We start from the raw sequence: 14,483 nt of genomic DNA, 5'->3' as shown, positions 1-14,483 counted from the left end.
AGACTTTTCCAATAGAAGAATTTCACACAAAGCAAACCACAAGAGAGAAATTAAGGCATCCAGTAGAATTTTCAGCATACATATGGAAGACTCATTGACGGAGGAGGATATAGCACATGTACAAAACAGCAAGGCATTTCTGCATCTTTCACCGGGTAAAAGAAAATGAGAGTAATTGGCTCTGTAGTTCAAGATTCTACTCGCGTGTCCGGCTTTCCAGTGAAGATATTAAAACACATCGATTATTCCTCAGAAATAAAATCTGAACACTTTGTTACCCTCAAAATCTACAGTGGTTGTCTCGTATATCACTCGCACAATGGCGCATCGATCATTACACGTAGGTGCTACGCTACAATTGCATGTTCCTGTTGGATTTTACGTAGCCACCAATGGCGCCATCTCTTCCAAAGGCAAGTACAGTGCTAGCACTGGTACCACCAAGGCTGTCCGTGTAATTCTGCAGCGAGCCGCCGTTGTGGTAGCTACCACTGCTAGGGTTTCCAGTTTCCAGCGCCTTGAGCTGCGACTTGAGGAACTTGAGGTAGCTGGCGGCCTCGTCGAGCATGGACGCCGTGTCCATCCTGCTGCCGCCGGGCACAAGCAGCTGCAGCACGCGCAGGCGCTGGCTGACCCTCTCCCGCCGCAGCCGCGCCGCCACTGTCTGCGGCTCGCTCGATATCCGCACATTCTTGCGCCGCGGCTTGTTCTGGGATGGCTCGGCGGCGGCCGCGCAGACGAGCTGGTGCACCGGCCGCATCGCCGCCGCGCGGTAGATCATCTCCTTCACCTGCGCTATCGCCTCCGCGTCCGGCTCGTACCCGCCGCCGAGCGGCGCCCCTGATGCTGCCTGGTGGTTGTGGTCTTGCTCCTGCCCCCCGAACGTGATTCTGGTCGACGACGACGACGTCGCGGCGGCTCGCTTGGCACCACGCCGCTCAGCTGCTGCCTTCTCCGCCGTTGTTGCCGATGCAGCTATCGCGGGGTACTTGTCCAGCTTCCGCTTCGAGGGAGGCACGGTCGTTGTCTGAGGCAGCGCTGGCCACGACATGGCGCACGGCGACGCCACCTCCGTATCGTGGCCGTCGCCGTACGTGTTGGACTCGCCGGAGGAGATGTTGCCGTTGCCTCCCGTGGTGCTGCTGTATCCGGAGAAGGCGGTGTTCGACACGGCGGCCCGCGCGTGCTCCTCGGCGACGACGTTCGGGACGTACGCGAACGTGTCAAGGAGGCCGTCGTCCACTGCGCCGTGGATGACGGCGACGCTCGGCAGCACGTCCGTCGAGTACAGGCCCATGAAGGCTGTTGGTACGTCGTCGGAATGACCCGCGCCGTCGTGGCAGTGCATGAGGTTCGGAATCGGGTGCGACGAGGGCAGATCGAGATCGCCATGATCGAACCGAAGGCCGTCGAGGCTTGCGCACAGGAAGGGGCTGAGGAGGCCGTCGTCGCTCGGGCGGCTAGGCAGGCATGGCTCTGCTGCATATGGCGTACTCCAGCCGCCGAAGGCGTCCATCGATCTATACACGGCCGGCGCGGCGACGCCTCAGGCAGCAAGTCTTGATATTGGCTTACTGCTGCGAAAAGATTGCAACTCCGTGCAAACGAAGTGAGCACTCGTCAGTACAGATCTGCAAGCTGATTTTCAATCAACAAGTTAAATTGCATTAGAATTGTTCCAATTAATCAACTGAATCCAGTGGAAGCAATTAACTTCGTGGGAATCAACTGCTGAGATTAGCATGAACGCCTAACAGAACATCAAGTCCCAAACATGGCAGAAAGCAAACCACGGAGCAAAGAAGAAGAAACCAGATATCTCTTAGCCAGACAGTTCATCAGTACCAGCCTCGCAGCTTGACTGAGCACTTTGATGATTCAGGTTCAGGCCGGCCTGCCCTGGCTGCACCGATCTGTGACTGATGGATTCTGAAGATTACAGGGGACGAATTGTGCATCAGTGCAGGGTAGCTAGGGTGGTCCTCTCCCCTACTGCGGATGGCAGTGCCATGCGTATGGCCGTCTTTTATAGACGGCGTACTGCAGGCCAAGCTGTAGCGATGGCCAAATTTGTTTCCTTTTTCATTAGAAAAAGGCAAGATAAAGTCTTTATCTCGTTCTCGGCACTTTCCGTTCCGATAAGGGAAATTTCCACACTTATGCGCACATATTGCTTATCACCACCATTCAATCGTATTGAAATTACGATAGAGGATAGATGAAAAAAAAATGTAAGATAGATAAATATTATGTAAGAATAATGAATAGACGAGATAAGACATGTGCACGAGTGAATATAAAGTTGTATTTCTGATTTGTTGAGGGCGCGATGGGTAACAGCAAAGTAGTGCACGCTAGTCCGCAGTGCTGCATATGCCTGCTCTGAAATGGTAAAGATAGCCCTCAATCATGTAACATTTTTGCCTTTCTGACGCAAGGTTAAACATTCTGTTATTTTCTTCTTTTTGCGGAAGAGCTGCTCTTTTCTTCTTGAAATTCAAATATCAGTTTTTTTATTTAATTAATGGAGAAATAGTTCAACTTTTCTTTGGTTTGTTTTCGGTTTGCGGCACGATGGGCGACCTAACAGCTTAGTGGGTGACCTGGTGGCGGATCTGATGTGGATGTTGGCCCTCTCCACCCCTGTGGTGCACCTCCTCCCCCGCGGCTTGCTCCCCTACGGCCTTAGTGGCAGGCTTGAGGGCACCGCCGCTATCGCCTGGTTGCTCTTCTTTGGCGTGTTTTCGGTTTGCGGCGGCATGATGGGCGGCCCGGCGGTAGATCTACTGTGACTGCTGGCCTTCTTCAACTCTGTGCTCGGCTCCTAGCCCCCATCGTTGTCTTTGCTCCTCCCTTTGCTAGATCTATCTACTCTTCCCCAGATATGGCCCACGAAGAGCTCGATGGCATGGTGGTGGCCCAGGGTGGTGCGCGTGTGGAGAGGGTGGCTGCTTTTGTTGATCTGTTGTGGGGTTTTGCTTGCGGCTTGTCGGTTGGGGCGTGGGGACACAGGCTAAAACCCTACTCGGTTTCTTGCCGATGTCGACAATGGTGACGCTTGAGATGCCACTCCCCTTCTTGAAGGTGTTATTGTGTTGCCCCCCCCCCCCCCCCCCACCTCCAGGTTGGGGACCCCATGGGTAAAAGCTGAGCTTTGGGAGTTTGGACAGGCAATGGCAGCGTCTGCGGACGTCTGTCGGAGGATGAACTCCTATCGCAGGGATCCCGAGAGACCCCTTTTTAGAGATTCGGTCGGGGGATGATCCTGAATGAGTTCGTCGGAGAAATAAATGGAGCCGAAAATAAATGCAACGGCCGGTGGTGGGGGATGATCGACCTAGTGCAAAGAGAAATAAATGCACCAGAGTTTAGACAGGTTCGGGCCGCACGGGGGCGTAACACCCTACTCCTGTGTAGATGCAATCTTCTTCCCCGAAGGGGATCCCTCGGGGATATATCTGGTTACAAGAATGTATTGTCTAACTGAGAGCTTGAGGCTCCCTTGTTCTATCTCTGCTCAAGCTCGCTTGCGGTGTCCTTCGGATGTTTTCTTGTGTGTTCGGGTTGTCTTCGTCTGTCTTCTTCTTCTTCTTTTTTTGGTTTACCTTCCGTCCCCTTTTTATGCACTCGCCGGCCACGACATACCCCAAATGGGAAAGAAGGGGCACATGTTCCAAGACGCCACGACTGAGAAAGGCGTTATCATTCCCTTTGGGCGAAGTGACAGGGGTGGTGGAAAAACGCGGCGCGCGTTCGACCACCCGTCGCTGTGGACACCCTGGCACCGGGCGCCGTCGAGAGGGCCCACCGGGCAACCGCAGAGGCACCCGGCGCGCCCACCCTGTCTTGTCCCTCTGCCAGGGCAGGGTGGCAGGCGGAACGCTTTGATCCTGGCAAGGTTATCCCGAGATACACCGGATGATACGGGACGGGACCCGTGCAATTAATGGACCCACGCCCCTCTGCCAAAGCATGGCAGGGACTGACACTGCGGCGGGAGCAATTGGGGATATCAGGATGTCAGGATGTTAGGCCGCGCGTGCCCATTAAATGCGGCCTTGGATCTCTGACTGGTTGACGCCTCGTTGGTGGGCCCCTCTGGGTCGTCGGGGCTTCGGGTACCCTCGCGCGAACCTTCGGGGAACCGAGTGCTCGGGGGCTGCCACGTGCAGCCCCGAGCACTCTTTCCCGAGTACCTCGGTAGAACCTTCGGGGAACCGAGCGCTCGGGGGCTGCCACGTGCAGCCCCGAGCACTCTCTCCCGAGCACTTAGTTCTTCTGCCCATCTGTGGACTAGGGTACTCGGGGGCGAGCGGGCACTTCCCCGAGCACTTTCTTCCCGGTACTTGGACTCTGCGGGTCATCGGGGAACTGGGGTGCTCGGGGACCAGAGGCTGTGGCCCCGAGCACCTTCTCCCGGAACTTAGATTTTCCTCATCCTGCAAGAGGGACCTCGCGGGATGGTGACACGTGGCGGACGGCTGGCCTGGTCTCGGGACTCAGGGACCCCCGGTTCTTGATACACCGACAGTAGCCCCCGGGCCCATTGGTAGGTGACGGCACGGAGACTGCGGATGGGCCCTTCGTCGCGGACGAGGCCGAGGCTGGCGCGGACGTCACATGGCAGGCTTTCGAGAGGTGGCCTTTTTGGAACCGGGCCTTGGGTACGGCCCAGCGGGGAGACGAGTAGACGCGTGTCCACACGACTCCCGAAGGGCATGACAACCGTACGGGCGGCACGCGCGGCCGCCGCGCAGATCGAGGAAAATATGCCTGGCAGCCGCTGACGCCGCACGATCGGCGGGAGATTCGCCTGGCAGTTGCGCCGATCAAGGGGGCCGTCTCGCCGAGCGAACCGTTGGCCAGCAACGTTTGAACTTTGAGATATAAAAGGGGGAGGGGATCGACCCGTCCCTCTCTTTACGCCTTCCTGCAATCTTGCTCTTGCCTCCTCCGTGCTTCGAAGCCCTTAGAAACCTTTCTGGCGACCGGAGCGCTTCTCCTCCTTTCTCTCCACCTCCAGAACACCTCCGCTCCTGCCGAGATGCCGAGAGTTGGAGGAGGCCATCGCGACAAGACTCCGGACGGCATTCTGCCGGAGTCTTGTCTGAGGAATGAAGAAGCGGCGGCCAAAATTAGGAAGCTGCTGGTGCCCAAGGGGCAGGAGGGAGCCGTGGTGGTGATGCCGGTGAATTTTCCGCTGGTGACAACCGTTCCCGGGTGGATTGTTCTATTCACTTCTTTCGTGGCGGCGGGGTTGGTACCGCCGTTCTCTACCTTCTTCCTCCAAGTTCTTGAGACCTACGGCATCCAGCTGGTGCACTTGAGCCCCAACTCCGTCGTGGTGCTGGCGGTCTTCGCGCACCTCTGCGAGATGTTCGTGGGGGGTGGTGCCTTCGGCGACACTTCTCCGACACTTCTTCGTCTTGCGGCCGGCTGGGAAGAAGAGAGGGTACTCCACGGCGGACGTCGCGGGGTGCTGCAGCCTTCGGCTATGAGACGGCTTGGGGGAGCACTACATCCCCCAGGTACTGCGCAGTAAGTGGGAGGAATGGTGACGTGACTGGTTCTTCATTGACGTCGACCCCCACGATCGTCTCGCGCTACCGGAAGCGGCGGCGGAACCTCGGAGGTCGACATGGGAGGTGCCACCGCCGGAGGACGCGAGGTTGGAGCCGGTGTTCGAGCGCATCAGACTCCTGCGTGACTCCGGGCTGACCTCGGTCATGGTGGTGGTGGACTTCTTGCGCCGTCGCCTGGCGCCCCTACGGGAGCGGGCCCGGCCGTGCTGGTTCTACACCGGGCCTGAGGACATCACTCGGACCCAAATCGGCGCAAGCTGGGACCTGGGCCCAGCGGAGCTGAAAGGCATGACCCGAGTGATAACCGGAGTGGAAGACATGAGCCGGGCGAAGCTCCCTTGGCCGGAGATGGCGCTCTGCGCCAATCCCGATCGTGTGGCGATCATGGCGCAGCTGCCGGAGTTCGATGCCCAGGGGCTCGTGGATCGGCCGAGGAGCCGGAGCCCTGAGGTCTCCGAGCTCCCTGGGTTGGACGAGATGATCAGCGAGGAGGCCACGAACAGCCCGGCGCGGGCTGGTGGTGGGGCCGCTGCGGGCAGCAGCCGCCGCACCAGAGAAGAGGGCATCGCCGACATTGTAGAGGTGACGGCGTCGGGGGATCGGGGGAAACGCCCCCGAGTATACATCCCAGTGCCGGATTCCCCGCCGTCGCCGTCGGCAGCGGCGGCGTTCCCGGTCCTGGAGCCGCGACTTGTGAGGATGGGGCCTGGCCCGACGCCTGAGAGCCGCGCGGCGGCCCCGCCGAGCCCCCAGCGGAAGAGGAGATGGGAGAATTCCGGGCCGGCGTCGCCGGATCCAGACTTTAGGCTCCTGGCGGCCAAATGGCAGTACCGGGGGACGACGACCGGGTAATTTCCATTCTTCGCTCTTTCTTGGGCACTCTTTGCCCGCACTGAGCTTTGATTCTAATCTTCGCCTATCTCCCGCAGGCCGCCCGCAGGTGCCACCGCGACTGAAGGAGCGCGGGTGCCCAGGCCAGAGCCAAGACCGCCGGCCGCACCGAGGCAGGCGGACGCATCGATGGCGGGGCGCCAGCGGACGCAACGGCCAAGGGGAGGATGGCGGAAGCGGCGGCCGAGGGGAGGACGGAGCAGTCGCCCGAGCCCTCGGCGCCGGTGGAACCTACCCCGGGCATGCAGAGCCCGGGGCGGATGGTGGCGGAGACAGCGGCCTTGCCGGGGCCGGCGGATGCAGCGGCCGAGGCGGGAATGCTGCCGCCGCCCGAGTCTTCGGAACCGGTGGAACCTACCCCGGGCAGGCAGAGCCCGGGGCGGATGGTTGTGTGGCGTCCCATGGGGACCTCGGACCCCCCGGAGGCGAATCGCGGGGAGGCCGATGCTCCACCGGCGCCCGGCCGGCCTGCCGACCCCTTCCTGGCCGCGATCGAGGGCGTCCAGGTGGCGGTCGGGCGGCTGGGCGCGGCGGTGGACGCGAAGGAGGGGCAGCTCGAGGCAGAGCGCGCCCGGCTGATCCTGGAGAGGGCGCAGCTTGCGAGTGCCCAGGAAGAGGCCCGCGCGGCGGTCGCGCGGGAGCAGAAACTCCTGGAAGATACCTGCGCGGAGGTCGCGCGGGAACGGGAGATTTTGAAGGTCGCCCGCATCGAAGCCGCGCGGGAGTGAGAAGACGCCGCCCGCCTGGTTGAGGAGTCGCGGCAGCAGGCTGCCGTGGCCTTTGCCAGGGCGGGGCAGGCGCAGGAGAGGGAGGCAGCGGTCACAGTCCGCGAGAAGGCGGCGGAGGAGCTCCGGGCCGAGCTGGCCCGCCGGGAGGGCGAGGCCGAATAGATGCGCGCCGACCTTCAGCGTTGGGAAGACGACCTTCAGAAGATCAGAGAAGATATCCGCCGGTGGGAGGAGGACATCTCCCTCCGGGAGGTGGATAATGAGATCACAGCGGCAGATTTGGGTGCCCGGGAGGACTCGCTGGCCCACCAAGAGGACGTGCTGGCCCGTCGAGAGGGGGAGGCTGTCGCGGCAGTAGCGGCCGTCGCCGTCAGGGAGGAGGAGAACACAAAACACGAGGCGGAGCTAACCGCCCGTGAGCGCGCCTTGTCCGAACTGGTGGTGCAGACAAAGCAAGCCGCCGGCTCCGGAACCGACGGCGGTTCTTCTGACCCGGCCGGGGGCCAGGGACTCGAGGCGCAGCTGCGGGCTGCAAAGGAGAAGCTCGAGACTGCCTTCGTCTCGCGGGTCAACCTGCAGTAAATGTTGGAGGACATACTCCGGTGGATGCGGTGGGCCGTGGAGAAGGCCGGTCTCGGGCGCCTCGTCGAGGACAAGAAGAGTGATAGACCCGCACGACAAGTCCTAGGGCTTCAGCAGGTCTGCGAGCGCCTCGAGGCGCTGCCTTGGGCCGTCCAAGAACTCGCCGCCCGGGAAGGACGCAGCTTGGCCCACGCGGTGGCCGAGCACGTCCTGGCCTGCTACCGAAGCAGAGACCCGAACTTCCCGCTGGAGCCGGCGCGGGAAGGAGTGGTTGAAGCCGAGGGAGAGGCCGCCCGTGGAGCGGTTCGGAGTACCGCTGCCGAAGTGGCGGCCGGCTTTAGGTGGGAAGTGCCGCCGTCGCCAGCCCCCGGGGATGACCCAGACGTCTCGGACGCCGATTCTGCCACCGATTAGGCTTTTTGTAGTAGTTTCTTTTTCTTTAGTTGTTGTCTTGGATGGATGTAAATATGGGAGTGATCCCTCAGAAATGCTTGTATCTTTCTTGTGAATACAATGGCAGCTTTTCTTTGGGCTCGCAACTCCAGTGTTCTTGAGTACTTAGTGTTCCTTCCGATGTTTTGCCTTGAAGCCCCGGGAAGTACTCAGTCGAACCGTTCCCGACCTTTCCATCCCCGAGAACGAAGTTGTCCCGATCGTCGTTCTTGGCGCGTTCAGCCCCCGAGCCCTCGCGAGTCCGCATCGTCTAAGTTAAAAGACAAAGACACGAACTTCCTTGCTCGGGAGATGGATCGATCCAGCACAGAACACGCCATGACCGGTGAATACTTTTTCACCTCGCGACCACTCAGCCAGTAGACTGGAGACGCGGGCGGGCGGAAATGTGACCAAGAGTCCCCGTGGTTCGGTGGTGCCCGTGCTTAAGATGGACCGAACCGAGCACTGACAGCCCGCCCCTGAGGCCTAGGCTCCGGACTACTCGAGCAGCTCGAGTGATAGGATTACCCAGGACACCCAAGGACTTGGTAGTGCTCGGGGTCCTTAAAAGCGGGCCGAACACCACAACCACCACGAAGGGCTTCTGACGGACATTAACGTACGCGTGGTACACCTTTCTACGAACCACTCTGTCGCTCCAAGAAAAAGTAGACGCACGGTAGAGTTTTTGTGCGCGAGGAGATCATCTCGCCGAGCAGATTAAAATGCGAGGGCCCCTGAGGATAACTCGGGAACATAATATTATTGAACGCAAATTTGTTTGAATTTAACCACTCACCGGACAGCTGTCGGCCTTCCGGCCAACCAATCCAGGAGGAGCGTGCGCTTCCGAGCTCGGGGTGCCCGGGGACTTAGTTCCTTCAGCCGGAGTGCCCGAGCGTCAAGGGGCACATGAGGATCCCGGGGTCGGGTGATCTCGACCACTTATGCCTAAGCGGTAGGACCACCCGAGGACCCTTGGGGTCGATCAGTGACCGGGGCATCGAGGCCCTCGTGGTCGAGCTGCTCTTGATTGTCGGCCTGTGACTTAAGAGAGAATAGGGAATTTCTTTGCCTAGTGCGCTCTGTCAGTGCGGTACTTGTTATAGACTGCTCTCGTTTTCGACCCGAGACCTCTCGAATACCCAAACTGGCGGACGAGAGAAGACAGAGGCATAACCCAGAGGTCCTATGGTTCGGTGGCGCCCGGGTATGACAGACCAGACCGAGCACCGACAGCCCGTCCCGGGGGCCTGGGCTCCGGACTACTCGAGCAGCTCGAGCGATAGGATTGCCCAGAGCACCCCGGAACTCGGTAGTGCCCGGAAGTCTGCCACGATACCGAATACCACAGCCTACCATGTCGGACGTAAGTCAGCGGCAACTGCCCGCATGCATACCGATTGGGATTCTTTTATCAGCGGGGAAAATGAGGAAGCGAACTTTTTCTCGCACAATCGAGCATCTCACCAGACAAGTTAAACATACGGAATCCAGGAAAAAGAAATTGACATATGACTGAATATTGAGATAGTGAATTTACAAATTTTACAAGTTTGGGTGACTTAGCCAATGGGTGGTAGCCCCCGGTCAACTTGGGCGGGGGGAAGCCCCCAGCCTGATTGACCTGCTGCGCGAGCACGGCCAGCTACGGGTAGAACCTGCGCAGGTGCTCGATGTTCCATGGGTTTGGGAGCGGCTGCCCATCCTCTGCCGCCAACCTGAAAGAACCTTCTCGCGGGACCCCGATCACGGTGAAGGGATCTTCCCACATGGGGGACAGCTTATTCTTCCCTTCGCGCGACTGGACGCGTCGGAGAACTAGATCCCCCACATCGAGAGATCGGGCCCGGACATGGCGCAGATGGTATCGCCGCAGACTCTGCTGGTACCGAGCCGCCCGGACGGCAGCACGCCACCGGCGCTCTTCCAGGTAGTCAACGTCGTCGCGCCTTTGCTGCTCCTGCTCGCCCTCAGAATATGCATGCACCCGAGGGGAGCCTAAAGTGAGCTCGGAGGGGAGGACCGCCTCAGCGCCGTAGACGAGGAAGAATGGAGTCTCCCCGGTGGCGCGACTTGGCGTGGTCCGATTAGCCCATAGCACGGCGGGCAGCTCGTCCACCCATCCCTTCCCGTGCTTGGCGAGCACGTTATAGGTCCGGGTTTTGAGGCCCTTCAGTATCTCCGCGTTGGCGCGCTCGACTTGCCCGTTACTCCGAGGATGAGCGACGGAGGCGAAGCAGAGCTTAATACCGAGGTCTTCGCAGTAGTCCCCAAACAGGGCGCTCGTGAACTGGGTGCCGTTGTCGGTGATGATCCGGTTCGGGACGCCAAAGCGACTGGTGATGCCGCGGATGAACTGGAGCACCGTGTTTTTGGTCACCTTGAGGACTGGGACCGCCTCCGACCACTTGGTGAACTTATCGATGGCGACGTATAGGTATGCATAGCCCCCGATTGCTCGGGGGAATGGACCCAGAATGTCCAACCCTCAGACCGCGAAAGGCCATGACAGGGGGATGGTGTGAAGAGCCTGAGCTAGCTGGTGAATCTGCTTTGCGTGGAACTGGCATGCCCTGCAGCGCCGAACCAGCTCGGAAGCATCCTGGAGAGCTGTAGGCCAGTAGAAACCTTACCGGCAGGCCTTCCCGACCAGCGTGCGGAACGATGAATGGCCACCGCACTCGCCCTCGTGGATCTCAGCGAGAAGATCGCCGCCTTCTGCCCGGGAGATGCATTTCAGGAGGACACCTCCTGCGCTACGCCGGTAAAGATCCCCATCTACTATGGCATAGCGTCTAGACTGCCGAGCAACCCTTTCGGCAGACGCCTCATCCCCGGGGAGGAACTTTTCCTTCAAGTACCCTCGGATGTCAGACATCCACGAGGCATCTTGAGAACATTCAGCGAGTGCAGCGCACTCGCCGGACGGCGGCACCCTGACGGGGCTTCCCACTGAGGGCACCACCGGGATCCCCTGAATTGAGTTCGAGGTTTCCCCTTCGTCCTGTTCGGCAGGCAGGACGGAAGGCCGTGCGAGTCTTTCTTCAAAGACTCCGGCAGGGACGTGCGCACGAGTGGAGGCCAGGAGGGAGAGCTCGTCGGCCAGAGTGTTGTCGCGGCGAGGGATGTGCCGCAACTCCAGGCCATCGAAACGCCTCTCCAGCTTCCTGACCGCTGCTACGTACGCCGTCATTTGAGGATCCGTGCACTGGTACTCCTTGGATACCTGGTTGACCACCAGTTGGGAGTCTCCTTTGACCAGGAGGCAACGAATCCCGAGCCCCACCGCAGCCCGGAGGCTGGCGATGAGACCTTCATATTCCGCCATGTTGTTGGATGCGCGGAACTGCAACTGCACGACGTACCGGAGCTCTTCACCCGTTGGGGAGGTGAGAACCACTCCGGCTCCTGCGCCTTTCAGCGAGAGGGAGCCGTCAAAGTGCATGACCCAGTACCCGGGCGCGTCGTGCCCGGGATAAGCAGAGATCTCTTCTGGGACGATCTCAGGGACAGGTGTCCACTCTGCCACGAAGTCGGAGAGCGCCTGGCTTTTGATAGCCTGGCAACTGACAAAGTGCAGGTCGAATTCCGCTAGCTCCACTGCCCACTTGACAACACGCCCGGTGCCTTCCCGGTTCCGGAGAATGGGTCCCAGTGGATACGTGGTAACCACCGAGACCTTGTGCGCTTGGAAGTAGTGGCGCAGCTTCCGAGAAGCGATGAGCACGGCGTAGAGCAGCTTCTGAGCCTGGGGATACCTTGTTTTGGCCTCCCGGAGGACTTCACTGACGAAGTACACCGGTCGCTGTACCCGGCGGGCCCGGACGGCGGCTTTACCCGGGGGGCTGCTGCAGCCCCCAGGCTCGGCGGCATGGTCGGGGCCGACCGGGTGTTCGGGCTCGACTCCCTGGTCGGGAGGAGCAGAGTGCTCGGGCTCGACCCCTTGCTCGGGGGGAGCCGCGAGGACGGGTGAGTGCTCGGGGGCCACTGGGAGCTGGGACCTAGCACCTGGCCCCGCGCACTCATCACGTTCCACCACCAGCACCATGCTCACGACCTGAGGAGTGGCCGAAACGTAGAGTAGTAGGGGCTCACCTTCGGAGGGAGCCACCAGAACGGGTGGCGAGGTGAGGTGCTTCTTCAGATCGCTGAAGGCCTGCTCGGCCTCCGGCGTCCAGTCGAAACGACCGGTCTTCTTCAGAAGTTTGAAGAGGGGGAGCCCTCGCTTCCCGAGCTTGGAGATGAAACGTCCGAGGGCCGCCATGCAGCCGGCGAGATGCTGGACCTCTTTGAGTCGAGCCGGGGGTTGCATCTGCTCGATGGCCCGGATCTTCTCTGGATTGGCCTCGATTCCTCGGCCAAAAACCAAGAAACAGAGGAGCTTGCCCACCGGTACTCCGAAGACGCACTTCTCAGGGTTAAGCTTGAGGCGGGTGGTGCGGAGACTATTGAAAGTCTCGGCAAGGTCCTCGAGCAGGGTGGCGCGGTCTCGGGTTTTGACCACGAGATCGTCGATGTAAGCTTCGACGTTGCGGCCAACCTGTGAATCAAGGGTAATGCGAATGGCACGCTGGAAAGAGGATCCAGCGTTGCGCAAACCAAAAGGCATTGACATATAACAGTAAGTCCCCACCGGAGTGCTAAAAGCAGTTTTTTCCTCGTCCCCTACGGCCATGCGGATTTGATGATACCCAGAGTTGGCATCTAAAAAGCATAAAAGATCGCATCCCGCAGTTGCATCTACAATTTGATCAATGCGAGGTAAGGGAAAGGGATCTTTAGGGCAAGCCTTATTTAGGTCGGTGTAGTTCACACACATGCGGAGCTTGCTGTTGGCCTTCGGGACGATGACTGGATTTGCCAGCCAGTCGGGGTGGAGGACCTCTCGGATAAATCCGGCGTCAAGGAGCTAGCTGACCTGCTCCCGGATAAACTTCTGGCGCTCAGGCGCCTGCCGCCGGACCTTCTGCTTCACCGGGCGGGCGTCCGGGCGCACCGCCAAGTGATGCTCGATCACCTCCCTAGGGATCCCGGGCATGTCGGACGGTTGCCAGGCAAACACGTCTGCGTTAGCCCGGAGGAAGGCGACGAGCGCGCTTTCCTATTTGCTGCTTAGGTTACCGCCGATCCGGACGACCTGGGTAGCGCCTTCACCCACCACGACCTCCTTCGTTGGAACAGAGGCGTCGGCGGCGAGTCGGGGTTTGGATGAAGAGGGTCCCGGGCCCCCTGTGCAGCCTTCGACCTCGGCCCGCGCTGAAACCAGAGCCATGTACGACTGCTCCGCGCAGGAGACGGCGCCGCCGGAGTCGGCGATCACGGAGATGGGGCCCGCTGGGCCCGGCATCTTAACCGTGAGATACGCATAATGCACGGCCATTATGAACTTGGCGAGCGCCGGACGCCCGAGGATGGCGTTGTAAGGGAGGGGGAGCTCCGCAACGTCGAAGAGGACGCTCTCCATGCGGAAGTTATCCCGACTCCCAAAGGTCACGGGTAGCTCGACCTGCCCGAGGGGTAGGGAGTGCCCGGAGGTCACTCCGCAGAAGGGGAGCGACGGCCTTAGGCGCCTGGAGGACACCTGTAGCTTCTCAAAAGCCTCCTTGGAGAGGAGGTTGAGGCCTGCACCGCCGTCGATCAGCACTCTGCCGACCTTGACATTGCAGACGGTGGGGGACACCACCAGGGGTAGTCGCCCCACGACTGCAGTACTCGCGGGGTGATCGGCCATGCTGAACGTGATCGGGGCGTCCGACCACCTCAGGGGCCTGGCGGCCTCCTCGCTCGGGGTTGCCGAGCACACCTCGAGCCGCATGACCTTGATGCCACGGCGCGAGGAAGGCGTGTAGGCGCCTCCGTCGATGAAGGCGACGGCATGCTCGGGCTCCTGAAAGCCGAGCTCGGCGTTGTCGGGGACGGCCTTAGCGTCGCCTGCCCCGCGGGACTCGTCGCGCTCCCTCTGGCGCTGCTCGACGAGGCTTTTGACCGTACGACACTTTGTGAGATCGTGCCATCTGGTCTGGTGTATGGGGCACCATTTGCCTGGCTCGGGTCCCGCGGGAGCGGGGACCCTCGCTGGAGCAGGAGCCCGGCCGGGGGCCGGGGCTCTTGCTGGAGCCGGTGCCCTAGCTGGTGCCGGGGCCCTTGCAGGCGCCGGGGCCCGAGGAGGGGCCCTGGCAGGGGCCCTTGCGGGCGCGGGTCGTCTGTCGGCGGCCGCCTGGCGCTCTTGCCGGCGGTCAGGCTCTTGGGCCGGCCTATGGGC

General features: G+C 60.7%; 1 protein-coding gene across 1 annotated transcript; it reads right to left on the bottom strand.

Moving 5' to 3' along the window:
- Positions 1-284: 284 nt before the first annotated feature.
- LOC133929320 (transcription factor LATE FLOWERING-like) lies at positions 285-1,982 on the bottom strand. The gene has a single exon (XM_062376030.1). It carries the CDS (start codon positions 1,514-1,516, stop codon positions 353-355), a length of 1,164 nt encoding a protein of 387 aa, XP_062232014.1. The 5' UTR covers positions 1,517-1,982; the 3' UTR covers positions 285-352.
- Positions 1,983-14,483: the final 12,501 nt, after the last annotated feature.

Source organism: Phragmites australis, chromosome 9, assembly GCF_958298935.1.
Source record: "Phragmites australis chromosome 9, lpPhrAust1.1, whole genome shotgun sequence".
Lineage (NCBI taxonomy): Eukaryota > Viridiplantae > Streptophyta > Magnoliopsida > Poales > Poaceae > Phragmites > Phragmites australis.
The sequence above is the reverse complement of the archived record's forward strand: the minus strand, read 5'-3'. Positions and strand labels throughout refer to the sequence as shown.

Coding starts and splice junctions, on each gene's coding strand:
- LOC133929320 (XM_062376030.1), bottom strand. CDS start 1,516: ATGGACGCCTTCGGCGGCTGGAGTACGCCATATGCAGCAGAGCCATGC.